We start from the raw sequence: 24,107 nt of genomic DNA, 5'->3' as shown, positions 1-24,107 counted from the left end.
TGTAACACCCTCTTAAAGCAGAATCCCAAATCTCCTGGCCTTAGAAGCCTAATTAGGCTCTTGTCTCTGTCTGTTTTCAACTCTCTGGGAGCCAAATGCCATATAGAAAATTAGCTAATTCATCTGCAAAGCAAACGTTATTTCCTGACTGTTTAAACAGGTGCTTGCACACCGTTAGTGCGATGAGTTACACACACCTCTTGTGGTCTTTGAGCCTACCACAGCTACCCAAGATCACTAGGACTCCTCTGAGTACAGCAAAAACTCAGGCTTGGAAGCTGCACAGGTATTTGGGGAGGGGGGGGGGGGGTGAGAACCTTCAGCTGCATGTACACAGTCCTTACAGCTGAAGGCACTAAGTAAGAAGGTGTTATCTAAAACGGTAATGGCCATTGACCTGTATTAGAGTTTGCTGGAGTGTGGCTAAGACATGTCATTCCTAAGATATGGGTGATGGCTGACTGGAGAAAAAAACCTGAAGCAGCCACATTTCAGTGAAGCAGTTCAGTAAATACCATGGAAGTACCTTGAGATGCAACAGTGCAAGACCATTTTTTCATTTATTCCTTCCCATTTAGTTGAGAAAGCAGGCATGGTACTAATATCAATCTAACACAACCCTAGACTAGAATTTTGCCAAGATGGAGTTACATGAATCACCACAATCCTTTCAACTTTTTGCTAAAACTCGGTAACATTCCTGAGACAAAAAATAATTGCATTTTCTACTGTCTGCACATCCTGTTCTTTATATTTTGAATTAAGTTTGTCTTCGCTGCAATCACGTCATGTCAAATCAAGCTCAGTCACGGTAGGATTGTTGAGGCCATGATGGTCTAAGAATGTAAAAGAAGCAGGGATTGCAGGGAGAGAAAATATCTTTTATTAAACCAACTGATATAGTTGGAAAAAACAATGGTTCAGATTGACAAGTCCTTCTTCAGGTGAGATGATTAATGCAGAAAAGAAATATTTCAAAATACTGATCCGAATGAAGACACAAGAAACCCTCTTTGCTTTGGAATTCATCAGTAGAAATTCTATGCATTTATGACAGTGAGTTACTTCCTTCCCCAAAGCAATAATCTGCTATGGTAGAATAATTCTTTTCTTCTTTTTCTGGAACAGCAAATTTGCAGGTGAGGTTCAGTGGTTTGAACCAAACCAAGCAGGAGTCAATGTCAATCCTAATTTCTTTCATCAGAGGCCAGAAAGTGCTCAGCACAGTACAGAATGCCAAGGAAGACATTCTTCCTTGGGACAAAGCCCTTATAAGTAGAAAAGAAACATGAACTGATGTATAGCTAGCCACATGTGTTGCATCTTCTTAAGCAAGTTCATACACCCCACTGACTAAACACTTTAGCATTCAAACCAACTGGTGTAATGCATGTACTGCCTGAATTTCCACCACACTCCTACTGAAATCTCCCTTAAGCCCTCACTTCCTAAACTTGCACCACTGCCTGCATTCATATGGCAGGCTCCTGAGGGCGTGATCTGCCTAATAATTTGGAGGAAGCGGCAGTTTAAACCACCCTCACTCACCCCAGTACCACCACCTCAGCTTCTTCCCCCCACATCCCCCTACTACTGCCATTTAAAATGCCCATTATCCATTTGCATGGCAAAGGTGAAATCCTGGCTCACTGAAGTCAATTAGCAAAGCTCCCACAGCCTCTGGAGACACAGCGGTGACAGAAAGAAAGAGGAAATCTCACCCAGCAAGCCCAGCATACATTAAATATATACACGATTAAACAACAAACAAACTAACAAGGTCTGGCTAAGACAGGAACAAGAATCAGATCCTACATGTTCACTAAATAGATATATCGGCCAGTGCAAGGGGATTTTAGTAACAACTATAGTGCATCAAAGGCTAGTTTAATTTACATGTTAATTGGATGTACTTCCAAGAGGCAATGAAGAAGAACATGCTAATGAGTTTTATGCAAACACCTAAAGGTCAAACAGTTAATGGACTTGGGACAAGAAGACCTTTCATTAAATGCAAAGCAGTGTTCTTGTAAATTCTGCTTCAAGAAAAGGTACAGAAATCAAACAGAAAACACAAAAAAAGGAGCTCAGGTTCAAAAGTCAAAATCTACATCTGCTTGCAAGCTGAAAGACAGTGGACATTACGATAGGATGTGAAAATAAGTTCAAGATCTAGTTCATGAATAACTCCATGGTTGCACACTCATTCTCAAACAAGTGTAAAGACATAGAGAAAATAGTTGGGAACAATTCATCAGGCACCATCTGGACTAACAATCCCATGGCACATCCAGAGCAACTGAGTAAAAACATTCTGGTTTCTTGATCAAATACTCCAGACCATGGAAGAAAAAAATAAAATAAAATCAAAGTTTCTTCATTCCACCACTGTTCGGATACAGAAACTGTTGCTTCCAGTGCTACAAAAGCGTTACCAACAAAGAAATTAAATACACAAATCAGAGAAATCAAACCTCTATCAGTAACATCATACTCTGTCAGAGCAGACGTCAGATGATGTCTGGACTAGATGTGGCCAAAGACACAATGTCAGTTAGTGCCCTTCTATGTAAAAATTAGGATAGTGGAATTTACAGCCAGTTTATTTCGTATTTCAGGCATTATTTGCTTCATCATCTAGACTAAAAAGTTTACTTTCATTTAAGATCCCTGGCATTAGCATGCCAGTGGGAGCTGATCATCTAGAGGAACCTTTTCTTTAGTGCATTGAGAAGAAAAAAAAAAAAGGAGGAAACAATTTGGAGAAAGCTGAAGTAAGGGAACTGAATTAGAGAGGAGCAGTCCATGAGGCAGTGCAAAGGAGAGAAAACTGAGTAGACTGCATGGCACGGATGCTGGCCACCCCTGGATTCATCATTTTACACAGAACTGGGGGAGGAAGGAACGGGGAAGGGTAAATAAACTGTTGGTTGTTTTATCCTGTTCGCTCTTTTTTTACCCATGTTTACTTCTTCCCAATTCAGTCAGAAGAAAACCTTTTAGCCTTACAAGATAAGGAGGGGAAAGGGAAGAAGAAAATGTGAATCTCCCTGAAAAACAGGAAAGACAAAATTAGCTTACCAGCTTCTCAAAATTAACAAGGTTATCCAGAAAAGTTTTGTTTCCTTCATGGATGAATGTTACATCTGAAAAAGATAAAAGGAAAAAGAATTATTTTTATGGCTTTGTTTGTTGTTTAATATAAAATAAGTAAAATTACTAAAGAGCAACAAAAAGAAAGGAAAAAAAAAGAAGATGAAAACATCCAATTAAGAACTGACCCAATACCTTAGGACAAGGGAACAAAAGCTTGGTACAATAATGGCATGTAGAGATTGTCAAACAGCAACAGTGCGTTCACATCACAACAGGATTTTCAAGTGGGAACACAGATTTCTTAATAAACATGGTCTGTGTTACTTCTACAGTGCACATATATGTATCATTTAGAAGATGGCTGGGAAAAGGCAGGGACATCCAGAGGAACCGCCCTGCATGGCATCCCTGCACTCCCCGCCCTGTGGCATCAAGCTGGCAACACTGCCTGTGGCTGTGCCCAGGCTGGAGCTGGCCAGTCCCTGAGCTCCACTGGGACAGAGGGACCAGGTGCTGGGCTCTGCTCTGACACCCCTCACCTCTCTCTGGCGAAGCTGGGGACATTTAACACAGGTCACTAAACTGAAGTTCAACGTCTTGAAATAAGCATCATGTCTTGGGAAAAACACTATTACACAGTGTTTTCAAGACAGAATTTGTGAAGGCACCAAAAAGGTCAATGAGAGGAAAAGGAAAAGGTCTATATTTGGCTACAGGAAGGGAACTGAACACAGTGGAATGTAGAACTGGAGAGAGGGAAATGTTAGGCAAAAAAACCCTGTTGCTAAATTAAGATTACAATTAAAACAGAAACTTGAGGTAATTTTCTCCCATTTTTCTAATTCATGTTGGGACACAAAGCAAGACCTATCTTGGTCATGAAGTACCGAGGATATGGACAGATTCCCCATGGGGACTGAAGCTCTGCCTCCATTAGTGCAACCTCCAAGTTACTGAACATACTAGCAGGAGCACCACTGCCGTGCCCCTTATCAGCTCTCCTGGTTATGTAAGTACCAGGAGGAAATGGCAGTGTTGTTATGAGACAGCACAACAATACCATTATTTCTTAGAAGTCATAGCTGTGTCTTCCAGCAAGCGTCACACAGTAACTGGGTATCATCTCCCTCTCAACAGAGGTGACAACCTCCAACTCACCAGTCTTAACTGCATCTCAGCATTTGTCCTGTGCTCACCTCTAGGATTCTCTCCGATGCCCACATGGTCCCCCTAGTTTCATGGGGGAAGACACTCACTGTGCCTGAGGGGCCTTTTGAATTGCTTAGAATGGAAACATTAATGGCTTCATACACTGTTGGAAACCTGGCGGGTGGGACCTGTGAGGCAGAGCTGTGCATGAGGGATGATGAACTCCTGTGCCCCTAGGTCTTTCTGGGCAGGCAGGGCCAGCTGGTACTCCTGAGCAAGTGGGGAAGCAGGACATATGCTGGGGATGCCTACAGACCCTGGGAAGCATCCCAAAATTGGGGGAAAGGAGGGAGTAGGACCCTCTACACTTCCTCTGCTGGGCCACCTTGGGGCACACAGAGAAAGGGACAGGGAAAAGACACGGCTTCAGGACACAGGCATTACTATCAGTGCGGTTAAGAGCCACCCATCACTTCTAATGAAGAACATCTAGTGGAAGGAGAAATTTCCACACAGCTTTTTAAGTCAGTGACAGCAACGTACGTATCTGAGGGTGGAAGGAACAGAAATTTGCTTTGTGGCCAGCCACGAAAAGTCTAGATAAATTCAGCAGAGCAGAAAATTGCATCTGAGCTACGTTGTAAGGGCACATCACAGTATTTTACTACATAGTTGAAAAATCTGCCTGGTTTTCAAAAGCCGTGTCTGTGCTGTAAGAGCGCTCCCTGTTTAAATTTAATTAACTTTAAAAGGACACTCCAGGGTTATTTTTCATCATTAAAAGAAAGGTTATTAATGATTTTCAGGGGTTTGTTGGAACTACTTTTGTTCCTCTTGTGTTGCAATATGGCGATTTGTTGAGTTACTAATGATTTCTCTGCTATCAATACTTATTTTCCTGGTCTTGGAAATAACATTCATACAAACATGCTTGAAGCAGAACCAAATCCTGTGTATCATGCAATACCAACTGTGGCAGTAGGTCCTTATGGATCACTATACAGAAGAAGATTGCTTTGCAAAGTTTCCTTGCTATCTCAAATACATCTGAGAGACATGAATGCTCCTTACATGCATGTGGTGCTGTGCAAACATCACTGCTATGGGTTACTTGGTTTTGCTTGCTGCCTTTTTTGCAGGCTGTTACAGTTTTGTGAGGCTGTGCTGCTGAGACAGTTTTTGTAATTAGCAGTTACAGTTTTCTGCCAGCCTCAGTGTAAACTTCGGACAATTCAAGGCCAAAGTCACAACTAGAGATAGTCAAAGCACCTCTGAGAACACAAAAAAAAATTGATTTTGAAGCCTGGATAATTGTATCTATGTGAATTAATGCAAACTCCTTTGATGTGTGTAAAGAGGGGAAGTGCCTGATGGCTCCCAAACCATCACTGACTGATCCGGAGAACCGTCTTCAAACATTCTAAACTCACAGCAGCAGCAGGTTGGAATAAACAGCCTAAAGAGAACACTTTAGGAATACAGTAATAATCAAATGAATTTGCTGTGTTCAAAGACAAGACAATTAATAATTAATGACTCCAAGACAAGAGAATATTTGAAATACCTGCCACTTAATTAGCTGCCCAGCTCACTGCATTAAGCAAGTAGTTACGTTTTAATTTATCTTTTAATTGATTTCTTTTTTTTTTTTAATATTCAGATTTTATTTATCTCTTTCAGACCTCTAAGACTTGACAATCCCCTCCTCTCAGGACACACAGACAGGGCAGCCTTTGGGCTGACACGAGGTAGCTTTGGCAAGGTGAGCACCACAGACCAGCAGCATGGCCAAGGCCACTTATGCAGGCTGGGTGGCCCCATTCAGGGGTTTGCAAGGTCTTGCTTCTCCACCAAGGAGGATGCAGCCAAAGCAATGGCACACGGCTCTAACCATGCCCAATGGGAAGGTACTGAAGTTTGAAAAGCTGTGTGAAAATTTCCATCTTCCCCATCTTAAAAAAGCTGTGGTTTAATATCTAGACCAAGTGCTTGCTACCTTGTAGCTACCACATACTTACCATAAGGCCACCTAAGGCGGGAAAAAAGATTAATCACCTTACATTTACTTTAATTAACCACAAAGAAGAAGAGCAGCCAAGCTTTAACATTACCTTTCAGAAGTAAGGGCATGAAGGGGATTTTCGGAGATTTCATTTTCTTGAATGCATCTCTGTAAGCTTTGTGATTCAGAGAAGGGTCCTACAAAACCATTTGGGTAATAGAGAGAAAAATCAATAGGCTATAAAAAGAACAATTCTAAATCCATTACGGGCTTATGATCTGAACATGATTTAGATATAAAAGATTTCTTCAGGAAACGAGGTAGATAAAGGTTTTGTAAGGTAGGTGACTTACTAAACTGAACAGGAAATGTAAACAGTGAAAGGAACAAAAGCAATTATGTTCCTCTAGACAAAGCAGTGCTAAAATAGGAGTAAGCTGCAGAATAGATTCACTGGGACCGCTCTGTCATTTTCACACAAATTTCTATTAGCGGAATCTCTTCAGCTTACTATCTAGCACAAGATGTATCCCAGAATGTACTGCTGATTATTTTCTTCTTAAAATATAACAAACACCCCCACACCAAACAACAAAAAAATCCCAACTAAAACTGCTCTCAGACCAATGGAGTGTATTGGAGATTTTCAAAGAAAATGAGAGTACCTTTCAGGGGAGTCATATAAGTAATTCAAAAAGTCATCTCAATTTCCCTTATAAAAAACCCTATTTTTGTACACCAGCTCACACATAATCTTGAAAACATGTTATTTTACAAAGGACTCAAGAACAGAAGCATGACAGACATTAAAGATTGGATCTCCTGTTCACTACAACAGGCACTCATGTCAACCCACACCCACTTCCATGACTCTCAGAGGAAACACTTGTTTACTCAGCTCTGATAATGGCAGCGAAGACACTTAGCCTTGGATTCTGATTATTTTTTAAACTTCAGCTGTCCTCTTATTCTCCTGATCTGTGGCACGTTGCTTCAGATAAAAGCTAATTAACCACCATAGCAAAAGAGCAGCTTCCAAACTGATGCTGGGGAACAGACAGTACATTTGCCCCTTTCTGTCCTTCCTCCAGCTGTCAGGAATACAGCCTTTTTCCTTGTCCTGTTTGGAGACCACCTCTGAGTTGCAGGAGGCTGCATGGCCCTTGGCAAATCGCAGGTCTGACATGTCCTGTTCCAGCCCCAGACAATGACAGGCATTCTCCAGATAAATAAGGAAGAAGGAGGGCAGGTGAAGACAAGTAATGCTGTTCTGCTGTCAACACCGTACTTACCGTCAAACTTTCAAGTTCGGTGAAAAGTTTCTTGAACTTTCCAGGAATTTTCTGAAGTGGGGGAAACAGAGAGAAGAAAAAAACCCAAGCTGATTTAGGCAGAAAACACTGAGGCATTTTCTTCCATGAGACTACTGTGTGTGAAGCACCTCCTGTAAGTACCAACAAGCAGTTAACCTCCTCTCCTCAGCTCCAAGAGTCATAATTACAGGCCATGTTCAGTATGATGCCAGTGAGGCATCAGGACCCTGCAGCCTTCCCTCAAGGGACCTGCATCTTTCTTTTACAGAAACTGCTTGTTAGCAGCTCTTTTTTTATTTTCTTCCCCAGCCTCCCTGTCTGCTGCATTTACTGTAATATCTGTATCAAGCCAGGAGCAGTAGCACAGGCTGAGCATTCTGATACTGAGATCACACCCAGGTTATATCACTTCTTGTCATCAATCTTCCCCCAAAACACGGGTTCTAGGAATTAACAGGCATGGCGCTCAACGCTGTTTGATACACCATCCCTGTGTCTGACCAGGGTTAATACTAGCAGATACTGGTACCAGAGAAAGAGAATTTTCCTTAAAAAACATTTTACTTTGATATCTGGTATCTCACCCTAATCCCACCAGGAGGTACCAAACCACCTTCCAAGGGAGCCCAGGTGCAAACTACCTTCTTGCCCCACATGACAACACCTTCTCTACTCCACAAGCATCTGCTTCCTTTTATCTTCAAGATGCTTTATTGGATTCACTTTTTTATACTCAAAGCAATCATTCCTCAGTTTGAATTTTGCTGCTGATATTTCAGACTTGGAAGAACACTGTGTGGACCTTAATGCTTGTCTATTTTTTCCAACCATACTAGTTAGTCTAGTAAAAGATATCCCACTTAGTATAAATGCTGTCTTGCCTTTGTCCTTGGAACCTGACAGCCTCAATAACACTACCAAGAGAAGTGTGATGTAGAACAATTAAGGTTAAGTGGATGTATGATTAAAATGGTAAAATAACTGAACATGGAATTGCATTGCAAATTTTTAATATCTTCAATCAGGAAAGTTAGGCTCATTAAAACACTGCAATGCTGCTGAAAAAAGTAGAAGACTGAGCTTGGGAGCATACTACTTATTTAAGAATTCAAGTGCAGAGCCAATATAATTTAGTGTCTAAATGGTTGCTTAAAGTTAGGTGGCTTCATTTACATGTGTAAGTAATTATAATTAATTTATAAACATTGCTCTACTTTCTAGAAGTCACATTACTAATGCAAATAACCTTCTGCTTTTGAAATTTCCAGTGCAGCAAAGTTTTTACAAATACCCAAAAAACAGCTCGCACGTGACTTCATAAATGTTTTACACAAAGAAACGTGACATATTTACAACGACACATATGCAGATGCACTCCTTGTTCTGACACACAATATATTCTGCTCTTCCTGAGAGAAGTCCTCTGACAGCACATGATCTCCAGAGGTCCCATCACACAACACAGTTCTGTGCAGGAGAGATCTACCGGGTGGGTGCCTTTGGAATAACATTTAGTCCCTTCCACTCCGCTACCAACGCCCAGAGAAATAGAAGGAAAGCAACCCGTGAGAGCAGGCAAGGGCAAATGTTCCCCAATCGGCATTTTAAAAGTAGGGGAGACAAAGAGCATCTGTATTGCTGTCCTCATGCATGTATTTTCCTCTCAATTTTTGCTTTTCCTGTTACTTAAAGATAGCTCCTCCTTGCCTATCCAAACCCCTATGAAGTCTTCCCCACAGAAAACCACTGACATCGGCAGACATGGTTTCATCTGCATGATTTCAGCTAAGGGGAGAGACTTTGGTCTGGATGGTGTTAGATAGGTTTTTAAGTCTCTGATGACCATTTGGTCAGCTGTTGGTGCTCAAGAGCACCCAGTGCAGATCACAGCCATTCTCTGTCACACTGTGTTAAAGATTGACATTTTTTTGAGTACAGTGGTGTTGGGGGCACAGGGCAAGCATGAAGATTCACCCCATCACATTGAACTACCCCTTTTTTGGCTCATCAGCAGATATAGTAGGCCTGCAGATACTACCACTCAGTAATTTACTTGTATGAAAAAAAAATCCACATATAAACACAGATCCCAGTGGGAGCCTCCTCTAAACACCCCATGCTCTGCCTAGCTTCTTCAGCAGATAATGTCTGTTCTCCAGTATGCTCCTACTTCATGGCCCATTTCCTAACTTTGCTGTTCAGAATGAGCAGCTGCAAAGAGCTGATCAAGGACAATTAAAGAGGGTTGATTTCTACTTTGCATTCTTTTAAACAAAATTATTATTCCATAAGAAGAGATTGCCTGTTTGGGACCACCCTTAAAAGACTGCCTGTTCTGATATCTCCTTAAATGCTATGATAATTTACCTAACTTTTTTTTTTTTTCTTTTCTTGTTTTTTTAAAGAGGGTAAGATTTCCTTACTTTGTTCTTACTTAAACCTCTGGAAGGACACATTTAGTTTTATTTGAATAGCCATGTATCGAACATTTCAGATCACAAAGGAGCTTCCCTATGTACACTTGGCTCCCTGTCTGATTTCAGCACGAAACCCCAATAATTAGAAGAAAAGGTAATTCAACAATATACAATCTTTGTGATAAATGGTTTTGACAGGGTTTAAAATATACAAAGATATGTCTTACCTCCCAGGTCTGAGACAGCCGGCTGACAGATGCAGTGTTGAGACCCATAACAATAGCGAAGAATGAATTCAGATTTCTTTGGGCTTTACAGCTGTGGAATAAAAATATGAACACTGTATTCTGATTTTTTTGTACTCAGAATAAGAGATAAATGGAATGCAGAGGTATCCTAGGTTACTGAGTCCCATTTCAACCCTCAGCACTAACATACAATCATCTTCCCCATAATGAACTCATTAAATGTCCTCTCATGGCCACCTGCAGTCTAGGTGATGGGGTCTCTAAGAAGTTTTTTAGCAAACGTTCCACTGTCTCATCAGCCCTGTAGTTGGCAGGTTATTTTTTTTCCTTTGCTGTCAAAAGTAATTTTCCATTTTCAATGTTCAAGTTACTCTCAGCTGTCCTTTACCATACAGAGTAATTCCTTGACCTCTATTCTATTCTATTATAAATATTTTCATCTCCTTTTTCATCTTTTCTGTAAATTGTACATCATTGGTTCCTTCAATTTCTCTTTGTGGTCAAAGCCTGCAATCTACTTTTCCATATTGTTATTATCTGTCATTGAATTCTTCGCAATTTATTTTAACTTTTCTCTCACGTTTCCTTCTTACAATGGAGATATAGTGAGACAGTGAGGAGGGCAGAGGAAACATAATTACTGTTTTGGCTCTAAGTTCTAACACCTTTCTTCTATGCAAGTATAAAACAAATATCAAATTATTTATTTGGAACAGCATCACGCTTTGTCCTTGCCTTTAATTTGTCATCTATTATCACCCAAGGACCTTTGTCACAGTACTGTTCTTTACAATCGTACATTTATTTCTTCAGCTCAGTATTAGCATTCCCTCACTGAATTACTTTGCATCTATCTAAATTAAATCTTATCCTACTGTTGTTTGCACATGCCACCAGACTCCTCAGATCATTCTTTTTTTCCCCCTATCCTCCAATGCATTCGCAATCCCTCATCATTTTTATTGTCTGAAAATCTGATTAATCTTCAATTTACATATCCCTATAAATTAGTTGCAGTTAGCACTGGTTCCAATATAGATCCCTATGGAATTTGCTTGATACCTCTATTCTTTGACATTTTACTATATATGATCAGATGCTGCTTATTTCTAGTCCATTAGGAAATTTGAACTCCTGGAAGATTGAGCACTTTTCAAACAAAAAGATTCCCCTTCCTCTGGCAGATTCTTGAAGACCGCTGTAAACACATGTGTGGATGTCGGGGGCAGGGGGAGCGAGAATCCTCTTTTAAGATAATTTCAAGTACGAATTAATCCACTGCCTTGACTGGGATTTATCATCAGGGAAATGCACATGCCAAGGCCCTAGGAAACACACCAGCACTTCTGTAACAGGTTTCACAAAGCTCACACTCATAGCTGTGTGCTATCTTGAGAGAGGGTATTTCGCACTTCAGCTGTCTTAAAGTTAATCCTAACTTTGTTGCTTAGGCTCCTTTTATCATTAAAGTCAGGCAGCTCCCAAAGGTAATTTATTCCAAACCAAGAAAGGTGTTCAGCACAGCTCAGATAAACCGTCTATCGGGTGGGCCCATTTCTCACAAGGTATGTCTTTTACAGTCAGCCACTGCTTGGAAAGCAAGAAGGCTGCTGTTGTAATCCATTTCCTCTAGAAATCAGACATTAGAAAAAAATTCTTCACTGAATGGGTGATGAGGCACTGGAATAGGCTGTCTGGGGAGGTGGTTGAGTCACCAACCCTGGATGTATTTAAAAGACAGGTGGATGAGGTGCTCAGGGATATGGTTTAGACCTTGGTGATCTCAAAGGTCTTTTCCAACCTAGTGATGCTGTGATTCTACCCCGAGGTTGACATGTTTCTATAACTCCTCAGGATGTTATTTTCCAACAATGTGCTAACTTGTTTTCTAAACTAGCCCATCAACAGAAGTGTAGGTACCCATGTTTCAAAACCTCTGTATCTCCTCTTTCTATGTGTAAAAGCCTTCCATCTTCTTCAGATGTTCAAGAACACAAATGTTGAACATGTGATCTTAGTCCTGGTGCTCTGCTGACAAGCTGAACGTCTGTCCTGGTTCAGGCACTGGCTAGGTGCCTCCAGGGTAGTCTGAGTATGTGCTGGTTGTGCAGCACTCTGTAATCCTTGGGTTGGTAAGGTACTCTATGTTATCACTGGGTGTGAGGGTAATTGTCTGTTATTGTTGCCCTTTCTTGTGCTTTTGTCAGTAAACTGTCCTTATCCCAACCCATAGAGGCTCTGTCTGTTTCTCCTCTGGTAGTGAGTGAGAGGCATGTGGTGCTCAGCCACTATTTGAGGCTGAACCACCATAACATCACAGGTACAGATTCCTGGCCAAATATGGGAGCAGAGAACAGGGAGCAGCCAGAGATGCTTACAGCTTCCTATCTCTCTATGTTAGTCATAAAACAGCAGAGCTGCTTGCCCTGTGCAACATGGTAAGTCCTGTGCTTAGCACACTGTCCCTACAACCTATTTGTTCCTCTTTCATCAACTCTACCAGAACTGGTGAGCTATGTGTCTTCTTTTAGAAAGCTGATTTTCTGATTAAAAAAAAAGATCTTGAGCAAACTAGAGACTAACTTATTTGTGTACCCATCATTTCACAATCTACATGCTACAATGATGGGTGCATCTGCAATGCACTGGGGGAGCCTGTCTATTGTATACTGACAACTGTATTTAGTCACCACAACTTCAGCTTTTCACTCAACAGAGATGAAATTAATTCAAATAGAGCAACATTTTAGTCTGGTGACAAATATTTCCTATTCATGTGGGACAGACATGAAACTTTTCTTGGAATGCAAATTAATGCTGCTGTGGTGCAGCAAGGCACACAGAACCAACTGTTTTTGACATAACTGGACCAAATCAGGCCATTGATATGGCAGAAAATGAATGTATTACTGGACACCATACAACTTGCAAACTAAAATCAAATCCCATTTATGAGTTACACCAGATGAGATTAAAAGAATTCATTTAACCAAAGGCACTGCTTCAGCAGAGAACAGTCCTTTCTATGTAAGTGCACTGCAAATTAAATCAACCCAGTTGATGAAGGAACAATTTATAGGTTTTCCACAAACGTGCACATTCACATATCACAGAAGACCAACAAGTAGAGAGGGAGGTGAGGAGAATGGTTACACATATTCAAATTGCTCCATTCCCTTGGTTACTAAAATAAGAGTGTTTACAGACAATAGAATTCTGTGTATGTATGTATATTCTGTTCAAAGGCACAGAATAAATGCCAGCATTATTTAGTAATAATCTAATCAAATCTAAATATTTAAGAACTACCCCTTCCAACAAATAAAAGAGCACTTCAGACAGGTACCCACTTACAGCAGGCAGCTTCCCCTCAAAAGGTAGCACTTTCAATGAGATTGTAACAGAGTATTTCGTTTTCCAGGTAGTCTTTGGGGAATAACGGTGTTGCTGCTCTAATAGTTTTGTAACACAGTCCTCAGGTCACCTCTGCTAAGGAAGGAGGTATCTCCATTCTAACGGGGATTTTGCAGTTGACCCTGCAGATACAGCAGCTATGATGCTGGGGATTATTTTAGCAGCACATACTACACCGCATCTAGCTTGGGCAGAGTTTGCTGTTGTTATTCATGGGCCACTTTGTCCAGGTATGCTTCCTACACACTTACGTGGGATGACAAATCAGTTTTCTTTCTTTGCTCTTGCACCTACTTCTCCTTTCCCACCAACTAGCCCGTGTGAATCGAAGGATTTTTGTTGCAACTTCAGTAACTTACTGGGCAGCAATCTTGATGAACTTTTTGACTAGCTGGACACGTTTGCAGAGCTGGCTGCAGAGGAGTATCTCGGTGGCGACCCAAAGCTGGACCTCGTTGCATCTTTGAAGCAGGAGACTGAGGTTCTCAGTGTTTTCAGCACTGCCCTGTCTGCTGAATGTGAAGTATATCAGCTCTTGCTGGAAGACATTGACAACATTATTTGGATATAAAACCAATTTAAATGTAAATGAATTATAAATTATGTAGAAGTATGTGTTTGAAACAAGACTTGGTTACAGATGTTTGGTGGTTTTTTTATTATATATGGAGCCAATAGCAAATGATTCAGGTTTGACTTAGCCAAGTTTAGTGGCAGGTGGACTCGAAGTCCTGCAAGATGTGCTTTTCTTATGAGATTTCCTGCAGTTTCACTTCTGGATAGAGACAGATATAGACCATAAGCAATCTGTGTCTTTCTGTATTTCATCACTTCAGTTCCATTATGAAATAGCAATTATATCAGAACACTGCAGAATCTGAAAATTTTCCACTCAAACTTCTTCCTAAAAATATCCCGTATTTCAGAAAAAGAGGCATGGATATTTGTTTGCTGTTCAAAGAAATATCCCCAAACCACCAAACTCAACCAGCTCTAGACTTAAAGTGTCTAACCTGACTTAAAAAAACTCAACAAACTGAAATGAAATATCAAGGAAAGCATCTGATGAGAAGCAAGGGAATTTATTCTTTTTCTCAGAAATCCACTGCACTTTTCAGCAACTGGTATTTTCAAGTGACATTTTGTACAGTTAACTCTGTATTTTACTCAGCAGCTACACACCAGAACCTATCAAGTCATTGAAACAACCCAATGGGTACTGAAGTGGGCCATTATCCCATTTTATAAAGCTTGCCTAGTATTTTTTATCTCACTGAAGCCTAACAAGAACATTAGTAATGTGAAATTGTGAATTCTTTTGTGGTTAAAGTGATATCAAGGACACCTACTTGTGGAGAACTGTATTTACAGAAGCATTACTGAATGCAAAGGATAATTTGCATATATATATATATATATATATGTATAAAACCTCACATTCACACACTTTTTAGAGAATAATCATGCTCTTTTACTCTCTTGAGGCAAATCTCAGTAAAACCCATTAGGTATACAGGTTTTTTCAGCACTGGGGACTGCAACACATCTCTTGGTCGTGATTCAATGACACTTCTACTGCGAGCTGCCAGGTTATGATGGTGAACTGAGAACCAAGGAACACTGATGGACACACCATCAGGAAATCATGATGGCACAATGTTGCGTGAAAGTAACATACCTGGAAGTGGACAGGGTGCTACTTACCTCATGAATTGCATTGAATAGGCTCCAGTCAAAGTTTGTTAATTCTAAGGCAAGATCCCAGGTGTTGATTCCCAAAATTCTCACAGATCTTTGCTGCAATTCCTCATTTTCAGCAAATGGGTTCTAAATCAATAACCAAGAGCAAAAAAATCCTGAGTTCTGCAACAAAATAGCTACTGGATTGAGGTACAAAACATAGCTGAGGAAGAATCTTCTCTAAGTGCATTCTGAGGGGTTCTTTTCCTCCACTAATCATAGTCAAGGCATTATAGCCTATTTAAGACATAGCTTGGAAAAAGAAATGGGTCAATAGGATCAATGACTTCCTATTGGATTAGGCCTCTCCCTCTCTTTCTCTTGAGTATAACACTGACCAAGCAGAGAGCAAAATGAAAACAAAATCCCTGAAGCCATCAGAAAACAAGATCTGAATTAAAAGACCATGGAATTTTTGTATTATAAGATGAAGGAACCATTCTGCAAGCACTCTGGATTTACAATAAATACACACAACTTGCCCACCAATCCACCTTTACAAGTTACATAAATCCATCCATTTTATGATTAATTTACTCCAAATGTAATCACCAACAAACAGTAAAACACTGTGTGTCCTGATTCATGAAAGTTATTTAACATATGACTGTGGAGTGCCCTGGTACTGCTGATATTAAGGACCATTTGACATTTCTATTATTAGTTTGCATTTTCAAAGGTTTGCATTTGTCTCAGGTCTTTTTACCTCATCAGGCTGAAACGTGGCACATGAACCATCTGCCAAGATGAAAGATTATTCTTATCAGTTAAGCTATTACTTTGGTGCTATATTTCTGACAGTTACAGCAAGTTTTGCTATTTTTATTATGTAAGTAATGAAACTAGATGGGCTGTCACCTGTCTGCACCGGAAACCTTCCCTTAATATTCACGTTTTCAGAGGTGGCTTGAATGCCAGAGATAACAGGGATGACAGATTACAACGATAGTGGTGTGTCAGCTCTTCAGGGCACATTGATCCGACAAAATGTAAATAGACATTTCTCATCCCTAGGATGAGCGCACAGATCCTAGCGGTACTGACAACACATGAAAGTCAGTTGCGATACCGTCCCCGTGCTTCCCCCTAAACATCTGCATAATTAGCAGAAAACTACTGAGAGAGGAATTTTTTCAGTGCTTGACTGTTCCTGCCTCACTGGGGTTTTGGGAAATCATGGGGGGAGAGAGACAGTTTGCAACCCTGGTTTCTGAGGGCAGAGGAAACAACAGAGATCTGCTGCCCTTTTACCTGCTCTGCTCCCCAGCACCAGCGAGAGGATGGAGAGACAGACAGACAGAAGGGAAAAGGAGATAGCACTACCGATACATGCCAGCCACAGACTGACCGACTGACCATGTGGCTGGCATACACTGGGGTCACACTGATGCCCAGTAAATTTGGTAGAATTCACATGACATTTATTTCTACATGTAGTAATTCCACAGAGCTTGCCCATCACCTTGTCTGATCATGTACCAGCCACTTCAAGTGTTACAGAGGCACAAGAAGGGGTGGGGGAAGAAGAGTCACACGGGCCCTGAACAATCCTCATCCCATCCAGTCCTGTACAAGCACAAGTCAGCTTTTCCAGGCTGATGTAGATTGAAAGATTTAAGCTGTACAGAAGCTTTGGTCTATTTGAAATTGATGAACAAATTCCATTACTGTTCAGTCCAATAACTGCTGGGTTTTTTTTCAGGAACAGAGCAGCTCAGTAAGCTTTACTAAGGAAGCAAAAAATAAATTGTGTCTTGAAAAAAACCCTGAGGCAAATATTAAATTCTTGTTCTGGAGTCAGACAAATAAAAAATCAGAAGTGTACAATACAGATCCTTACCAAAGAATCAGTCAGGTCTTTTCGGTAGACAAACATACGACTGGATGACTCAAAAGATTTTGAGATAGCCAGGTCATTTGGTTGTAGTTCATGTTTCTCTGTAAAAACAGCAAAAAAACAACAAAAGCTTCAGAAAAGGAATAAAATAGCTATGAGAAAAACTTTACAAACACATTTATAAAGCCACATCAACTCCTTAGAATGTAACTAAGCATCAAATCCAGTCCCTGTGGGAACCAGCATCTCCGCACTATGCAGGCACAGTAAAGGCAAGATGTCTCTGATGCTGGACTAGAGCACAAAAACTTCCAACATCCACTTTCAACCTGGACTTCACATAGCACAGAACGGAAAGAAACACTTAAATAATGTAGTCTAACCTCCTATGCACTGCAGAGCATTTCATTTCAATCCAGTGCATCTACTGTAAATACAGTGACTTTTGTTAGAGCAAAGTGTCTCACTCCAGAGACTGAGCTGTTGTGTGTCACTGGCAGACAAGAGCAGAGGTGGAGATGTCATCAGTAGCCACAGCCATTCAGCAGGAAAAGAAGTTTAAAGGATCCCAACTCCATGAAATTCACCCCATGGGGCAGAGCTACAGAGCCCTTTATAATACAGTGTTTGCAGAAATTCCTCTGGACCTACAGCAATTCATCTAGGAAACATCTGAGCAAAAGAACAGGACACACTGAACTGGCAGCAAAGAGAAAGGGCTTTCATTTTTCGCCACTCCAGAGTGGTTCAGCTCTGGGCCATCTCGGATGCAGCTATGGGGAAGAATAAAGCAAAACCCAAAACACAGCTAAAAAACTGCCCTGGGAAGACTGTCTCTTCCTGCGGGTCAGAGTCATCTTCTGGAGACCTGGCATGTGAGATCTGATTATGGTGACTGTATGAATGTAGAGCTTTTGAAAGCCCTAACAGCATGTCAACAGCTACCTTGAAAAGTCCAAGTCATTTGGGAGGAATAGAACCAGGAGGCATCTGAGAGCCAAATATAATTTCAGACTGTTTTCCCTCTTATCCACACTCACACCGACACCAGGTAAGATTTATGTCAAGCTGATGGTGCATCTCTTAAAGCAAATTGAATAAAAAGAGCTTGTTTGTTCATTTCAGTACAACAAAAACATGTTCTCCAACCCTCACGCTGCTGCCTTCCATGTGGATGGCAGATGCCAGTTCTGAGTCATGCAAACAGCAAAAATAAAAACAAAGGAAGAAAAAAACCATGGTGTGGCAGGCTGGTGCTTATTGCTCCCTGTGCAGGAGTGACAAGGCGTGCTAACAAAGATACTGAAATCGTGGCAACTCCAATTAATTCAGGCTAAGTGACTAAACAGAATTTTTGGGGTTACAATGGCCATGTACAAATGACAGATCTATTGTACCTGCATTTTAATTACTGTTTCTCATTGAACAGCCAAGTGGCAACCACTTGTATTCTGCGGCTTTCTCAGGAACCAATGTGGTCTTAAGATAATAGTGTTTCATTATTTATGAATTGTTGGTTTTCTTTAGCTAAGTAGGCAGTTAGCAGCAGATTTATTGCCATCGGAGAAAAACCTACCCTACTCTAGAACAGGAGAGCAAGACCTGAAAAACAACAGCACCACAGTGGTTTTGCAGTGGCATAAAATGCACCAGAGGTGAATCTGGGCACACAAAAGCATAAAAAGAGTACCCGAGCAAATGATGTAGCTGGGATGGCAAGGATGCCTACGTGTAATGCTCCTGTGTGACCACCCCATGCCCGGGATCTAGATAGCCAGAGCAGGGCACCATCTCTCTTGCTACCCACAGCAACGCTCTGCTGAAAAAAATTACCATTAATTGAGCTCAGTGTGGGGGAGAAATATGTGACCTTCCACTTCTGAAATAAACAGAACAAGCCAGCATTTGTGTGCATTTCATTTAACTAGACTGACAAAGAAGTAGCAGTAAGCACTATATCTCTAAGGGGCATCATTTGTCCCAGGGGATCGACACCAATTAATGTTGCCTGAGAATATGGCCCAAATATTCTACACTCTTAGCCTCTTTTTGTAGCTCCAGCTTGGTATTTCCATGAACCTAGTTAAATTGCTTCCTTTATGTTCCCTGAGAGCCATAAGACACCACAATGAGCAAGACAATCTGACCAAAGGGCTTGAAACCTGACAGACCCCAAAGGAAATTGTGGGGTTTTGGCTTGTCCCTAGTATCAACCCATGATCTGTCTGACCTTCCTTAAAAAGGCAATAAGCCTTTCTGTTCAATGAGAAACACTAAGATAATAGGCAAAAAGCGTCAGCTATAAGCAAGATTCTGCAGAACAGTGCTTGGGCTGCTCTCAGTATCTCAACTGTGCATGTACATCTCCCTTCTGCTGGAGAGTGTTCATTACCCATGCCATAAATGAGGAAATGGCCACACATATAGTATTTGTTAGTCCCTTTTATATTACTAAAGCAAACCATGCCTCATCGCCTTCCAAATTAATTTAAATGCAAAAGCAGGAGATTTATCTGTGGGGAAAAATAAAATCTTGCAGCATTGCTGGAGACTGAGAGTCCTTTGCACTCCCTTCCCAGCAAGGAGATGCTGTATCCGATGGTACCCAAGAATGAGCTGTTGCCATGGAAACAACTCTCTGGGAAGCAGCTCCTCATTGTTCCCGTGGTCATCCAGCTGCAGGCCTGCACAGGAACAGCTGTATCCTTACACCAGAAAATGTCAGCCCTCCCTTACGTGATGCACTAAAAGGTAAGCAATCAGATGAAGGGAAGTTATTTACCGCCAGAGAAGGTGACTGTCACCAGCGCCAACTCCTCCTCCGGGTACTGGATCTTTTCTGCTACAATCTTCAGTATCTCCTGAGCTGAAGTGGATACTTGAGCTTTCACACTGACGTAGGAGTGCTCTGTTATATACACACGGCAGAAAACTGCGCAAAGGAAGAAAGACACACTCAGCAGTAGACAGAGACTCCTGAGCAGAGCAGGGGAGAATCCTGCAGACCCAGCCACAGCAGTGCCTCAGCTGCCTGGCTCCTGCTGCTGCAGGAAGGGCAGCTGCTGCACCCTGACCCATAGGGACATGAAACTAAAGCATAAACGTCACCATTTCCCCCCTTCTCACCTCCCTTCCTTGGGAAATGAGAAGGACAAGCAAATGGAAACAAAGACCCCACAGCAGTATCTATTTAACACTGCCTACTGTGAGGATTTGTCATGGACAACCTCCTCTAATGCACATCCTCTTTGCAAACTCAGATGTTGCTACCCTTTTTCCCCCCATCCTTCTAGGTTCAGATAAATCACTGTCCTTTCAGTATATTTCATATCTGCCGCAGAAATTATTTTGGACCTCCATTTCCACCTGGAATGGGAGGCTTTGCAAGAACAGCGCTCCCTGGGTCTTCCACCACTCTCACTAGCTTATCTGTCTAGACATCTAAACTACTTGCATTGCCAGAATATTTTAGCACCAGCAGAGGCTGCCCAAACAGCAATGCAATTAGTTCTGACAACTCCTTCCCCGAATCACTTGCAGCACACCTAAAAGCGACTGGTTTGGAGAAATTCCCTGGGCTCATCACTTCCACTGAAGTCCATGAGTAGGTCCGTCTCTAGAAAGGAGACTCCCAGCAATAATGCTGTGCTCAGCTCAGCTCAGCCAGTACTTACTTTCTGTTACGAAAAGGGATGTACACTCTCTCTGCCTGCCAAAATTTTAGGTTTACATGTTTTGCCGAGGTTGCCGTAGCCAGTTCTTTGAAATACAGCTGCCATACTTAAAAGGGAAGAAACAGAGCTGCAGAGCTGCATGGATATTTCATAAATTACATCTGCTAATAGGAATCGTCACAACTCTTGGTTTCATACTCGCTTCAGTGCTGAATTAAACTTTCCATTTCCATCTATTCTAGCAGTTTTCATCGCACACAGGCTGCTACCATGTCGGTAGAAGACAAAATTCTTCTTCTCCAGAAATGCTGTATTTTAAAGTTATTTTTATTGACAGATGTGGCAATAGCTCTTTGCTTGTTCTACAAATCTTCATGGCTTCAGGGCACTTTCATTAACTGAGACCATGCCAGGAACAGTTAAGTACTCTGTCCTCGAGAATATCCTTTTCTTTTTGTATTGCAATAAAGAAAAAGTGAGGATGAGAAGGAAGGAGGAACTTAACATTTCACCTTGGGGAAGAAAAGCAATTTGATTTTCTAATTTTTTCTTAACCTGTCTCTGCTGACAGACAGTAAATCAGATGCTGATCCTATGGCAGAATCTCTCTTCGGAATGGATATAACTCATGAAAAGATAGAGACATCAAATTGCACTCTAAACTACCAGGTAGACAAATAAATTTTAAAACATGTGACAGAAAATATTTGGCCTCCATTTGCAGCATGCAACACAGCTTGCCTACAGTGAATTTGTTTGAAGTTTGCCCCTCTCCCTCATTCAGGAGGGGAAGATGACAGCAATATGTTAATTTATATCTGGGCTACTGACATATCCTTTGCTTTTAACACAGAACTAAATCAACCCTCAGGTCAGTCCTCCGGCACAACCATCATACTGATTTCTGCCATGCACCCTTCCAACATTCCATCGGTGGTGTCTGTTGGCATGGACCATGTCACCACTTCCGGGAGCCTGTGAGATGCAGGAGGGAATGTCTGTGGGAAGAAGCAGCCATAGGCCTCAGGTCACCCCAGTCACACTTACATTAGGAGATACAATGCCTCCAGCCAAATGGCTCGGTGTGCCTTGGACAGACCCATCCTCCACAAGTGCCACTGGTCAGCACCACTCCACCACACTTAGATGTCCACCCTTGGAGCCTGTCTCTGCTCTCCCCCAACTCTATCTTTGTTATTTCATTCCTTCAATCCCATCATCTTCTATGGCTTATGCTCTCAGGGAGTGGGACATTTTAACACCGATAGGGCTGGCTTTCCTGGGTCCTGCCCTTCCTGTCCCCACAGCCATGCAGTCTTGTCTCCTCTCTGGTGCCAGCACACTTCCCTCCCCATTCACCCACAAGCCGTGTCCAACTTTTTAAGAATGAGTGTGGGGGTTCTCATCCAGAAATTACATTTTTAGGAGCAGCCTTGATAACATGAACCTCAGATAAACTTATATTTGAAGCACGGAAAGAGGATATCTATCAGCAGCATGTACTGTGTAGGAAGACTTGGCACTTAAGGGTTTTATTCTGTCACAAATGAGCACTAAAAATACACTGACTCCCAGTGAACTTCCGGAGTTTTGTTCCCAGTAAGAAACAAGGATACATCGTCAAAGGGCAGGACTTCCAGGTAGGAGGTCCTTCTGCCTGTTCTCTGCTTGCGTACACAGTGTCCTTCTCCTCCTTTGCCTCCTTCCTCGTGCAGGCATTACAGGAGGGTGACAACCTCACTGTGTTATTGCATTAGTAACGATGAAGGGAAATTGCATTTTGAAATGGTTGACATTAAAGTGAAGTGGCACCTTGCACTCCACATGGAGACGTTTCCAAGGAGAGAAGGAACTCGGGCGCGTTCCCTGAGTTAGCAGATCCTGGCCCATTTCATGTGACAGGCTTATTCATTCACCTTTCATGACTAAAATCTCGGTCAAGATACCGAATGAATGAAATAGTGCAGGAATAGTGCCTGTGGGATGGGCTGCCAGCACTCCTGGGAGGCACGCAGCTTTGCTACAGGGCTGCTGGAGGAACTGGAGGGAGCAAAACCCCCTTGAGATACCATGTCACTGTTGAACCCCTGCAAAGTAGGAAGCAGGAATGTAACCATACACAGTCAAACCCTCCTTCTTTTGTGGCCCTAAGGTCCTGTTCTGAAGCTGTATGCCAGTTAAAAAAGATTTACATGGGCAGCCCTTGAGAAACAATTTCACAGCTTGGGATTTTTCCTCCACTCATTCAATCGTACTTACTTTCTTCTGTTTCATTCATGGTTCCTCGGTGCTGCAGCCAGTTCTCCTTTACACTGAACTGGTGGAAAAAGGTCTTATTCTGTGAGGGAGTGGGAGAGACAAAACCAATTAAAAACAAAAAAGAAAAGACAAGAGTGACTCTTTGCACCCTTGCCCTTTATGAAGCAGTCATTCACAGAACACAGCATTCAGCCCATACGTCTGGCCAAAAAGGTTTCTGTCTAGGAAATCCACCCACCCCTTCTTGGATCAGTAAACTGGGACTTGCTTCTATAAATAACAGCCAAGGTGGGGATTCTGGAGGAAGTGGGACTTGCCAAAGCTAAGCAGCCTGCATGACTCCAGGTTCTCTGTAGTCATGTTCCGAGCCTATTCCTATACACTTATTCTTACATACAACTCTTCTGTACCAATCAGCCTATTTAGCAGTTTCAATACCATCTCATGTTCTGCCTTCCACATTTCCACAGTAACGTTTTAAGGTCATTACACACTTCAGCTTCAGCCCAGTAAATTTGACAAGCACAGCAACTCACTTCTATGCAGTTTGTATGCCAACTTTCTCCAGCTGCATCTTCTCCTTCCAGTTAAATATACAGATTCATGTTCCTCTCTTTCATTCTCTGTCTGTGACACAACAAATCCCCCCTTTGCTCTATCTACTTGACATCCATGTCAATGCTTGTGCTCAGCCTGGTTTGCCCAGGTTGCTACATCTCTCCAGCCTGGTGGGGGGACACACCCAGGCTTCTTCTGAATTCTGACATTTCAGAGCACCTTGTTAAGATGCTAATACTGTTGCAGCCACTGCAGGTTAGCTCATACAGCTGATATTCAGGCTGTAGTGGCAGGAAAAAAAATGTAATCCTTAAGCAACGTAGACAGTCCAACCTCACTGATGCACCCTGTCATGTTTTTGGGCACTAGTCACTTTCAATTGAGCAGCCAAGAAAAGAGA

General features: G+C 41.8%; 1 protein-coding gene across 1 annotated transcript in view; it reads right to left on the bottom strand.

Annotated features, from left to right (window-relative positions):
* Nucleotides 1-24,107, bottom strand: part of RAPGEF5 (Rap guanine nucleotide exchange factor 5) — a gene marked incomplete at its 5' end in the record, with an annotated part of 154,282 nt that overhangs the window by 5,722 nt on the left and 124,453 nt on the right. The window contains 9 exons of the mRNA XM_084280501.1: nt 3,082-3,146; nt 6,357-6,444; nt 7,540-7,590; nt 10,205-10,295; nt 13,999-14,177; nt 15,344-15,466; nt 17,220-17,317; nt 19,999-20,148; nt 23,150-23,228. Of these exons, the coding sequence (XP_084136627.1) occupies nt 3,082-3,146; nt 6,357-6,444; nt 7,540-7,590; nt 10,205-10,295; nt 13,999-14,177; nt 15,344-15,466; nt 17,220-17,317; nt 19,999-20,148; nt 23,150-23,228 (924 nt within the window). The remainder of the gene's footprint in view (nt 1-3,081; nt 3,147-6,356; nt 6,445-7,539; nt 7,591-10,204; nt 10,296-13,998; nt 14,178-15,343; nt 15,467-17,219; nt 17,318-19,998; nt 20,149-23,149; nt 23,229-24,107) is intronic.

Source organism: Gallinula chloropus (assembly GCF_964237585.1).
Source record: "Gallinula chloropus genome assembly, chromosome: 2".
NCBI lineage: Eukaryota > Metazoa > Chordata > Aves > Gruiformes > Rallidae > Gallinula > Gallinula chloropus.
This window is presented reverse-complemented; position numbering and strand designations above follow the sequence as displayed.